The 12,426-nt window shown below is 33.0% G+C and overlaps 1 protein-coding gene across 9 annotated transcripts in view; it reads right to left on the bottom strand.

The window, feature by feature from the left end:
- LOC124300714 (DNA-directed RNA polymerase, mitochondrial) overlaps window positions 1-12,426 on the bottom strand; it is a 136,234-nt gene that overhangs the window by 37,274 nt on the left and 86,534 nt on the right. For 6 of the 9 annotated variants that reach the window (XR_006907300.1, XR_006907299.1, XR_006907297.1 and 3 more), the window contains 2 exons: window positions 1,580-1,844; window positions 741-912 (listed from right to left, as the gene is read on the bottom strand). The exons of 1 other annotated variant lie outside the window; for it this stretch is intronic. Coding sequence is in view for 1 of the 8 variants with exons in the window: in XM_046755029.1 (XP_046610985.1) it covers window positions 741-912; window positions 1,580-1,844 (437 nt within the window). In the remaining 7 variants the exon portion in view is untranslated. Of the gene's footprint in view, window positions 1-740; window positions 913-1,579; window positions 1,845-12,426 lie in introns of those variants that run through there. 2 more of the 9 variants (XR_006907302.1, XR_006907303.1) reach the window with 2 other exon arrangements.

Here is a 12,426-nt window from a genome sequence, read left to right as displayed (position 1 = left end):
ACGCCCGCTCAATAGGTTTAAAAAACGTCATATTTATAGCAACCATTCAAATATTACGCCTCGCCGTTTTTAGTCTGGACCCCCCACTTCACATAGCACCGCGCAGTTCTTTTTTTACATCTTTCTCGATGTAATGTGATTTATTTTGTTCTCGTCCGCCCCTCTTCCCTCCTTCGTACAATTTGAAATTGGTTAAGAGTATTACAGACAATATTAATTGTCCGATCTAAAAACCAATAAATGTGCATAAAAAAGAGTGTGACATGACCCTAAAAATGTAACTCCCTCCCAACCCCCTGAGAGCACGACGTAATATTTGAATGTCCCCGTACCTGAGTTATATAAATTGTCGATGATCTCTCTCCCTAGCAGTATAATATACTATTTTAAACTAATAACTTTTTTTTCAGTGATTAAAAAATATTTTTGTTTTTTGCGTTATCTTATTGATTCTCTAAATGAAAATGAAAAAATTTCATCTTTAATAGAGATAATTGCATGGTAAACTATCTTTCGCCTTATCGAGATGACTTTTGTACAGGAATCTTATCTTCATTTAAATAATAATACTTATAATCTTGTACAACACTGAGGACCACATTTGCAACTGCATTGGACAATTGAAAGCTGCCATTGAAGAGTTTCTACTATTATTTTTTCAACATGGAATCTAATGTTGCGAGAATGCAGCATCATTTATAATTCTTCCGTGATTGCATATACATTTTATTTGTCCATACCTTATTCATTACAGGGACTGTGCAAGCATGAGTCCAGAAACAGTCATGCACAGACACGAAAGTGATTCCAGCGTGTTCACAATGCACACTTGTCAACATCATGTGACAAGAGTCTAGCGAATGAATGAAATTAGGTGGAAATGCGTTCTTTTGTTTCATTACATTCGGTTTACTGCAACACACAAAAAAACGTTATTAGCAAGTTTCAGGTTCAACATTCGTGTTCTCACATTAAGTAATGTTCATAGATGTCAAAATAAATGTATGTGTATGTAATAGGTTCTGATGGTTTTATGAATAACCTACGAAAGTAACTTTCCTTTTTTTGTTCTATTTGAATTTGCAATAATTGAATTGGCAGACAATGCATTTACAACAAAAATAGTTTACTGTCTACAAACTTTACTAGCAACAACATTAGATTTACTGTCTACAGTAATGAAATTTGACGTAAATCAATCCAGCTTTTCAATGAAATTGTCAGCATAATGTTTTTGCTGTTGCTGAAGCTCCATTCAAAAATAAAGTTCGCATGTGAAAGAATCAGACTTTTTTGCACGAAAAATGATGAATTATTTTTTTCAAGAAAGGTACTGCTGCAAATACAAAGGTAAAAATTAGATCAAAAAATTGATCAATGTGTGTCTCGTAAGCGGTGATGTCAAGAAGTCTGAAATTCGGACTGTTTTCACATCTTAAGTTGTTCGGTAATATGATAACTTATTAAAATTGCAGACAAATCGAAGTGATAGTAATTGATTGTTTGCTTATGATTGGAGGAAGTCATTCTGATCGTAGGTAGTTATTCGGTGATTGACTTAATGAATTATTTCACTTACGTGAACATATCCATAATTAAATGTGCATCAGGTCTCTGGGCTTGATAATTTGTGTAGCCTTTACTGTAAGGTTGTACAACGGGAAGCCCCAAAGGTGTAACCCACTCCACATTCTCTGCGCATACAAGGGCGATATAACGGGCACAATCCGTCAACCAATCTTGAATTAATTTTGTGCTAGTAAACATTTCTCTCAAGCTGTTAAACGTCTTGATCACTAAATAACTACTTCCTCGCCACAAATATTCTTCGGAGAATTCAATTTCTGTAAAAAAGCAATTAAAGTAATGAATAAAATCAGGAAAGGTAAATGAATTTTCTATACAAATGTACATGATTTACGTACACAAAAATTGTTGATTTGTGACAAAACTTAAAATTCTATATCTTTGAAATCGAAAGGTGATATGTGGTTTTTACGATTTACCGTTTTATCCCTTTCTTAAGTGTATAAAACCTAAATCTTACGAATGGAGGTTCATTTTCTTTCAATTCTTGAAGCACTGGTATACCTAATCACAAGAATCCCGCAATAATCTTGTAGAAATTGGGTTTCAATGAAACCGTCTGGATTGTTTATATGTTGTAGATCATGCAATTCTGGAAAAAAGTCTTCATAGGCTCAACTTTCCGCTATGAATAGTTTGGGCGTTAGAAAAATCTTCATCCTATGCCCAGTATTCCTTTTTGCAAAAAACAAAAAAACTAACAGAAAAAAAAATAGTTATTTCTAATAAATGAAACTTATGCACGTAACCGGACATTGCCACTTCAAGTCTATGGACTCATCCCCTCCTCCAACCTCAATGATTTTACCTGTAGATGACGTTATCTGGTGGGACCTGGTGCAATTTTGACTCTTCGATAAGAAAATGGAGATGAACCCCCCCCTCAATTTATTTGAATCGCGGTGACGTTTTTTATGCTCTTTGATCTCCACTTTCCCATCTGAAAACGAAAAACACCTATTTGCATCAGGTCCCCCCAGATAACGTCATCTATAGGTAAGATCATTGGGGTGAGAGGAGGGAATGAGTCCATAGACGTAAAGTGGCCATATCCGGTTACGTGCATAAGTTTCATTTATTAGAAGCAACCACTTTTTTCAAGTTTTTTTTTCTTTTGCAAAGAGGAATACTGGATATAGGATGAAGATTTTTGTAACGCACAAATTATTCATAGCTGAGAGTCGAGCCTATGGAGAATTTTTTCCAGAATTCCACGATCTACAACATATAAACAATCCAGAAGATTTCACTAAAACCCAATTCCCACAAGATTATTGCAGGGTTCTCTGACAGACGCTTACGCTCAATAAGTTACAAATATATCACGAGTCCAATAAGGAATCCTGATTACTACATGACGTAAGCTATGTAAAAGACTAGACCAATTACTTTATTCATACATATTTTTCTAAAGCACAGAATGTAAGAACTTCTATTGAAGTCTTGTATCATACGATTGGTATAGATACAGATTGCTGTAATATGACAAATTGAAAAATTTCAGATGCTCAATTTGTGATTAAGGGGGTACATACACCTAGGTTGGTAAAAAAAAATCGATATTTTAAAAAGGGGCTTATTCGAAAGTACTATCCTCTGAGTGTCTAACTTGGAGATTTTATAATTAAATTCGCAGTAATGTCGAAGTTATTGCGTTTTGTAACGGAACCGGTCAGCATCGACGACGGCACCAAAATACGGAAGAATGAAGTTGACACACCAAAAAAAAAAAAAGATCTCATGAAGCGTCGACATCTTCGAAAAATTTTCCGCCATATGGCGCAGGAATCGACTATTTCATGAAAGTTTGAAATAATCCAGTTATTTCATTGTGATCGTACTGTGGAAACTGTATTCAAAACTTCAAATGCGCTCTTCTCGAAACAGGGTTTTAAAATCGGTACCAGAAATATCTCCACGACTACTGGACTGATCGGGATCTAATTTTGCACAATTATGTTTCATACAATAATCTATCACTTGTCGAACCATTTTTCAATGCCTGGCATAGATTTTTTTTCGTCATAAGTAATGAACAATTTTGAGGCGAAACGTCCTCTTTTTTATTACAAAGACGACCATTATCCGAAAAATTGAATTTTTTTCTTTTTCAGATAAAATATAGCGAAGGCACATCTGGTACCGCAGTCGCTAGCAACAAAAACACGTCCCAGAAAAACGACTGCAACTTGTTTACCGTTTGAAATTTTCGAACCAAATTTTCACACAATATAGATAAACTCATACTTCAAAAGATATATAAATGGTTGTTCAATAAAACTGAGTTATAAAACGTATAAAATGTATAAGCACGAAACAAATTTTTAAACATAACCCTAGCTTTAGGCATCCCAGGTGTATGTAACCCATTTTTCGGCCATTACTATGTAAAAAATATGTGCGACTATAAAATGTATCTATACAGTTTCAAGACAGCGAACAACTCACTAGTTACTAATTGTTAGATGGTGCTCCGTAGCGATTCTTTATGAAAATTAGCAGACCACTTCCTTGCCTTTACACTTTATACGTATTATAATGTGGCATTTTTCATGCTCGTTATAAACGGCTCTCCGAACCCTAGGCGAAACCCAAAATTAGAGAAATAGCGGTAATGATTGTAAAATAATTAAAAAAGAGACACATGGCGGAGACACCATCACGCCTATGAAGGATTCTTTATGAACCGGGCCACTTTTATTTTTCAACCTCTCCAATTTTTTTCAGAATCCGCAAGTTTGAAATATTAGTCAAAAGGAACGTTTATGATTTTTTATAGATTTTTTATGGGGTCCGTTCAGGATTTTCAATTTTTCATTATGAACACTATATCTCCAAAAATATTCATCGAACAAAAAAAACATAAAAATAAAAACTTTTTTTTTCCGCTTTATCGAAAAAAATCAACATCATAATTTTTTTGCATAAGGAAAATTGAAATTTGGCAAAAAAATGAGAATAACATTTTTTTAAACCTAATAACATACTTTCGATTTCGGTAGAAATTTTACAGGATGTCTGTCATCGGGTAAAGAGTCTGCGAAAAAAATTTCAGAATGGTACCAGCAATGGTTAGGATAAAAAAAAATAAAAACCCTGCGAAATCTCATAATAATCTCATTGTATACATGATCACTTGATGTGGGTTCTGGATGTCTTCGTTTCAGTCTTCCTATATCTATGATTTCAATTTCTGACTTACAGCCTTCTGTTACTTCTTCGATAGAAGTCAGTTGGAATGTTTTCGCTATCGCTTTTCTACACTGAAAGAAATTTTATTGTGATATTTGCTTTTCCCCATACACAAAAGTACAATAAAATATAGCATTTTAGGGACAATCGCGGTACAGTCGTGAAAAGTACAATAGTGAGTAACGAAATGCACAACATTTATAACAATGTTTCAAAGATCATATAGTAATTCTTGCTTGTCAAGATAATATTAATATATGAGCGAAGCCGCCAAATCGAGACGACGTTTTGGATAACCCATTCATGGAACTTTTTGAAATAATTCCAGGATGTAGTCCTCGATAATTGACATGTACATCATTTTTTTTAGATTTTTTCCTCCATTATTATTTCGGCTGCAATTATACGGGACATTTCATCACATTTAATTTTTTTTTTTCTTCGTTCAACTTTTCGGTATTTTATAGGAAAATAAAAATATTATTAAGAATGCTTGTTTTTAAGAAATTTTCTCAGCTTTTCGAAAACAATATTGATTTTTTTCTCGAACTTGCATAAAGCTCTCAAAATTGAGTTTCAAATGTGAAAAGTTGCTTTTATGGTATTGCGTGTTACGTCCTCCAGACTTCTTATTCCTTTCCCACACTCTTAGTTACCTTACGCTCTGTAGTCTACTCTTATCGTCCGCGAGTCAGCAGATTCTTCTGTAACTCGCGGCTAGCTTGCCTTCTACATCCCGCTAAACTCGGTAGATCCATCCTAGCGCTCAAGCAAGACACCTATCCCTCTAAACCAAAACCATACCTTTTTCCCTCGACCGACTCCGTTGCATTGACTACTAATAAACAATCATATATTTCGAATCGTTTACCTTCCCTTAATACCGATCCCGTTCTGTTCCATTCACTTCCTGCATTGGGAGTAGTAGCACGCGAGTGCATAGTCCACGTGAACGGACCCTATAATAGCCAAATAATACCTTGGCTGGGCGTGGAGTAAGCTCCGATTACCGCTCATCGGAGCCTACGCATTCTACTACGTGCGCATGGATTGACATTTTTTTCAATATTTTTTTCCGAAAGCTGAGAAAATTTCACTAAACATATGTCAAATTCAAGTTGGGTTCTCTGTAAATACGGCGAAAATCAATAAAAATGCAGAAATTGAATTATTTAGAAGTTTTATTTTTATGCATATTTGAAAATTGAAAATTAATGGATTCTTTTACAATCCACATAAGCTGTTAATCATTCAAGGTTTTTTCCGTCTGTTACATAGAAATACAATGTGATCATATGTTACCAATAACCCGCATCGGAAAATTGTTATTTGATTATTTATAAAATTTAAAAAAAATTACAATTTTTAAGAATACAGTTTTGAATTATTTAACAATCAATTTTCTATTAACGTATCATAATATTCTCGTTCGTTTGTTATTTCTGTTGAATTTATTTCGTTTTCTTGATAAAAAAAATTCCCTTTAGTCAAAAAGATTTATTACTTTAGTGATGGAGCGCCTCAGCAGTTTAAGAATAAAAACGCATTTACAAAGGGCATAGCCGGATAAGCAGGTCGAATCGGCCCCCGCTGAATTTTTTGTCGGTACTTCAGGGATCAATTTGGACCCAAATGAAAATAATTCAGTGAAAATTTCAGCTATTAATCTTAAACGGTTTCCGAGTAATTGAAAAAAAACCTATTTTTTAGTATTTATTTTTTTTTTAATAGTAAAATTAAAAATTTTTTTTTGCTGATTTTTTTTTGACCACTTACGAGTAAAAGCTGTGAAAAAATTTTTTTTTTATGATTTCTAGACTAATAGCCGATTTTTAAACTAAAAAACAAAATTACAATTATTTTTTTTTATGCCTATTTTAAAACATGCAATCACCAAATTTGGACAGAATACGTCTTTTATACCCCTCTGTACTCAGGAATTTTTTCAATTTTTTTGGTTTGGTGCAACGTCATGAAAAAAATTAAAAACCAATTTTTTGTTAATTATTTTATATTTCAACTGCTTAGAACACTACTTACAACTAATTATAAAATGTATTTATTCATAAAAATATTCATCAAAAACGTAAGTGGTCATCAAAATATTTGTTAATATTTTCGTCAATCTTCATCACTGTCTTCATTAATAACTACACAGCGCCCGGTATTATTGAAAATGCGACTTTTTGCATATTTTACTGACAGGATCATACTAGCTTTCTCAAGCAGTGTCATACTTAGCTGAGATGATGGATGAAGATAATAATATAAGCCTTCAGTACGTAAGATCGGCTGAAAACATTCTTAGATTTCAAGTAAGATCTCGGCATATTAATGCAAAAACATATCGCTGCTTCATTGAGTATCATCGTGGCAAAAATGGAGTTAACGGAATTTCTCGATATTGCTGTGATTGTGCCAACGGTCGGCGTACAGTTGGTTGTTGTTCGCATGTAGCAGCTATTATTTATTACCTATCACATGCTAGATATTTATCGAGAATTGTAAGACCAGCAGAAATTTTAAGTCGCATTTTCAATAATACCGGGCGCTGTGTAGTTATTAATGAAGAGTGTGATGAAGATTGACGAAAATATTAACAAATATTTTGATGACCACTTACGTTTTTGATGAATATTTTTATGAATAAATACATTTTATAATTAGTTGTAAGTAGTGTTCTAAGCAGTTGAAATATAAAATAATTAACAAAAAATTGGTTTTTAATTTTTTTCATGACGTTGCACCAAACCAAAAAAATTGAAAAAATTCCTGAGTACAGAGGGGTATAAAAGACGTATGATGAGTAAGAATTCTCGACCTCGTATGTAATATATTATGTTATTGGTGATCGGTCAATTAAGAAAACGTAATTTTAGTTAACGTTTCGACCCGGATATGGGCCCTCCTTAGAACGATTTATTTAAAAACTGTCAAAAAAACAAACAAAAGGAAAATAGGACTTAAAAAATTAACAATGGTACTAATAGTAATCGGACATAAATATTGCAGAAGTAACATTCCCAGAGACAATAAACATTGTTGATAGTAAGAACCTTATGAATAATTATGATAAGGATGTTTTTTGATGTTATTTACCTTTTGAGTTAAGTAGGTGTAATAAGATGTAGTCTATTTCACAATAACAATTGGCGGAAACTGTGTTCTTTTTAGTGACGGTAGACAATGTCAATCTTCCAGTTGTTTTTTTTGTAGGAGTTAAAGGTTGGTAGTCATTTATTTAAAAGATTAAAGAACTATGTTTTTTTTCCACAGTCAATATGTCATAGTGTTAAAAGGTTATTGAAAAAAGTCAATTAACAATGAAATTAATTCACAGATGTCAATTAGGTGGAGGTAAGATCTTTATAATTACATCCTACATGTCTAACGAAATATTGTTGGTTGAACCAATTGGTCCAACAGGTGAATAACGACTGATGGGGGAAAACACAATAGTCCAGAGTGAAGGTGAACATATTATAAACATTATACAGAAAAAACAATAAATATTTGGAACGAAAGGTTATGTAGAATGAACTGTAAATGGGACCTAAATAATAATTTTTTTAAATATATATAAAAAAATAAAAAAAAATTAGTTAAGGTTAAACAATATTTGTTGTGTGGGCAGAGATTAGAGGTTTGTAAATATTGCTTAAATGTTCAACGTCTTGTCTGAGATTTACCGTATTGGTATGACCTACAATGTTGCACATTTCTAAAAGCAATCTTCTGTAATAATTTTGTTCTTCACAAAGGATGTTTGTGTTGTCAAAATTGAAAGTGTGTTGTTTATCAATCCGATGTTTCGTTAGAGCTGTGTGCCGTTCATCTGTCTCATGTATATTACGTTGGTGTTCCCTAATTCTGGTGTTGAGATGTCGACCCGTTTGACCTATGTAGACTTGATTACAGTCATTGCAAGGTATTTTATACACTATATTTGAACGTTTGCCTATGGGGATCTTATCCTTACCGGTATCAAGAACAAATTTCAGGTCTTTTGAATTTCTACCAACAAACTTCACATTATATTTATCGAATAAACGATTGAGTGACTCGAATAGGCCGGTTACATATGGAATGGGGATATATGTAGTAGCCGGTCTATTGTTATCTTCGACAGGAGCAGAGTCAATATTATGGTCAAGTATGTTGTTGATGTAGGAGCGTCTCTTATTGATTTGTTTTTGTAAAAGTCCATGAGGGTAATCATTAGATCTTAGTACATTATATATGAGCACCAAGTTTTTTTCTTGGAACTCTGTACTAGCAAGTTTTATAGCTCTATCCACAAGGCTGATGATGGTGCCTATTTTGTAGGACAAAGGATGGTGAGAGTTGAAATTCAAGTATCTTTGTGACCAAGTTTTTTTGTGATACCAATCTGTCTTTATATTATTATTGCTGTGAATCAACAAAACATCTAAGAAACTGATGGTATTGTTCTCTTCTGTTTCGATAGTGAACTGTATTCTAGGATGATACCCATTAAAAATATTAAGAATGTGATGTATTTTTTCATTTGGAACGGCCGTAAGAATATCATCCACATATCGAAAGTAGAACGGCAAATTAAAACCAAGATCATTTATGCAAGAGGTTTCAAGGTCTTCCATGACCAGGTCTGACAAGATTGGGGAAAGGGGAGATCCCATAGGTAAACCAAATTGTTGTGCATAGGTCTCGTTATTAAATTTAAAAATTGCTGAGTCAAAACATATTTTTAAGGCTTTTTTCTAGTTCAATCCTAGGGATTGGGATTTTATTTTCTAGAGTAGCCCAACGATTGTTAATTGCACGTAGTGCGAGAACAGTAGGAACATTCGTAAACAAAGAAATAACATCTAAGGATATTAACGTGTAATTGTCCGGGATAATCAATGTCTTAATTTTATCGACTAATAAAAAAAACTATCTTTAACTCTCGAGATGGGAGGTTTAATATTAGTAGTGAGCCATGAATTGATAGTTTTGGCTAGGTTATATGTCGGGCTATTAACAAAAGAGACAATTAACCTTAAGGGGACATCCTCTTTATGGATTTTTGGAAGCCCATATGCACGTGGAGGGACACTATTGTACGTAGAAATGTTTCGATGTAGATTTTTTGTTATGAGTTTAGAAGTAAACCAATTAAAGCTGAGCTTATTCACCCTGTTTTGTAGGGAATTACACAAATCATATCTAGAAACTCTATACGTAGTGGTGTCAGAAAGCTGTTGTCTCATTTTTTTATTATACTCGTCTTTGTACATAGCAACGGACGTATTACCTTTGTCAGCTTTTAAAAACATTATTTCCGGGTTATTTTTTTTAAAATTCATGGTCTCACGGATTTTTTGATCGGTGACATAATTATTCAAGTTGTTTTTTTTTTTTTTTTTTTTCCCCAATCTTGTCAGACCTGGTCATGGAAGACCTTGAAACCTCTTGCATAAATGATCTTGGTTTTAATTTGCCGTTCTACTTTCGATATGTGGATGATATTCTTACGGCCGTTCCAAATGAAAAAATACATCACATTCTTAATATTTTTAATGGGTATCATCCTAGAATACAGTTCACTATCGAAACAGAAGAGAACAATACCATCAGTTTCTTAGATGTTTTGTTGATTCACAGCAATAATAATATAAAGACAGATTGGTATCACAAAAAAACTTGGTCACAAAGATACTTGAATTTCAACTCTCACCATCCTTTGTCCTACAAAATAGGCACCATCATCAGCCTTGTGGATAGAGCTATAAAACTTGCTAGTACAGAGTTCCAAGAAAAAAACTTGGTGCTCATATATAATGTACTAAGATCTAATGATTACCCTCATGGACTTTTACAAAAACAAATCAATAAGAGACGCTCCTACATCAACAACATACTTGACCATAATATTGACTCTGCTCCTGTCGAAGATAACAATAGACCGGCTACTACATATATCCCCATTCCATATGTAACCGGCCTATTCGAGTCACTCAATCGTTTATTCGATAAATATAATGTGAAGTTTGTTGGTAGAAATTCAAAAGACCTGAAATTTGTTTTTGATACCGGTAAGGATAAGATCCCCATAGGCAAACGTTCAAATATAGTGTATAAAATACCTTGCAATGACTGTAATCAAGTCTACATAGGTCAAACGGGTCGACATCTCAACACCAGAATTAGGGAACACCAACGTAATATACATGAGACAGATGAACGGCACACAGCTCTAACGATACATCGGATTGATAAACAACACACTTTCAATTTTGACAACACAAACATCCTTTGTGAAGAACAAAATTATTACAGAAGATTGCTTTTAGAAATGTGCAACATTGTAGGTCATACCAATACGGTAAATCTCAGACAAGACGTTGAACATTTAAGCAATATTTACAAACCTCTAATCTCTGCCCACACAACAAATATTGTTTAACCTTAACTAATTTTTTTTTATTTTTTTATATATATTTAAAAAAATTATTATTTAGGTCCCATTTACAGTTCATTCTACATAACCTTTCGTTCCAAATATTTATTGTTTTTTCTGTATAATGTTTATAATATGTTCACCTTCACTCTGGACTATTGTGTTTTCCCCCATCAGTCGTTATTCACCTGTTGGACCAATTGGTTCAACCAACAATATTTCGTTAGACATGTAGGATGTAATTATAAAGATCTTACCTCCACCTAATTGACATCTGTGAATTAATTTCATTGTTAATTGACTTTTTTCAATAACCTTTTAACACTATGACATATTGACTGTGGAAAAAAAACATAGTTCTTTAATCTTTTAAATAAATGACTACCAACCTTTAACTCCTACAAAAAAAACAACTGGAAGATTGACATTGTCTACCGTCACTAAAAAGAACACAGTTTCCGCCAATTGTTATTGTGAAATAGACTACATCTTATTACACCTACTTAACTCAAAAGGTAAATAACATCAAAAAACATCCTTATCATAATTATTCATAAGGTTCTTACTATCAACAATGTTTATTGTCTCTGGGAATGTTACTTCTGCAATATTTATGTCCGATTACTATTAGTACCATTGTTAATTTTTTAAGTCCTATTTTCCTTTTGTTTGTTTTTTTGACAGTTTTTAAATAAATCGTTCTGAGGAGGGCCCATATCCGGGTCGAAACGTTAACTAAAATTACGTTTTCTTAATTGACCGATCACCAATAACATAATATATATATATATATATAAAAGACGTATTCTGTCCAAATTTGGTGATTGCATGTTTTAAAATAGGCATAAAAAAAATAATTGTAATTTTGTTTTTTAGTTTAAAAATCGGCTATTAGTCTAGAAATCATAAAAAAAAAATTTTTTCACAGCTTTTACTCGTAAGTGGTCAAAAAAAAATCAGCAAAAAAAAATTTTTAATTTTACTATTAAAAAAAAAATAAATACTAAAAAATAGGTTTTTTTTCAATTACTCGGAAACCGTTTAAGATTAATAGCTGAAATTTTCACTGAATTATTTTCATTTGGGTCCAAATTGATCCCTGAAGTACCGACAAAAAATTCAGCGGGGGCCGATTCGACCTGCTTATCCGGCTATGCCCTTTGTGTTATCATCAGAATGACTTTGATATCGAGGCTGTTTGGAATTTTTTTGCGACCTCGCAT

Source organism: Neodiprion virginianus, chromosome 3 (genome assembly GCF_021901495.1).
Source record: "Neodiprion virginianus isolate iyNeoVirg1 chromosome 3, iyNeoVirg1.1, whole genome shotgun sequence".
In the NCBI taxonomy this organism is placed as follows: domain Eukaryota; kingdom Metazoa; phylum Arthropoda; class Insecta; order Hymenoptera; family Diprionidae; genus Neodiprion; species Neodiprion virginianus.
Note: the sequence above shows the minus strand (reverse complement) of the source record. Positions and strands in the feature narration are given on the sequence as shown.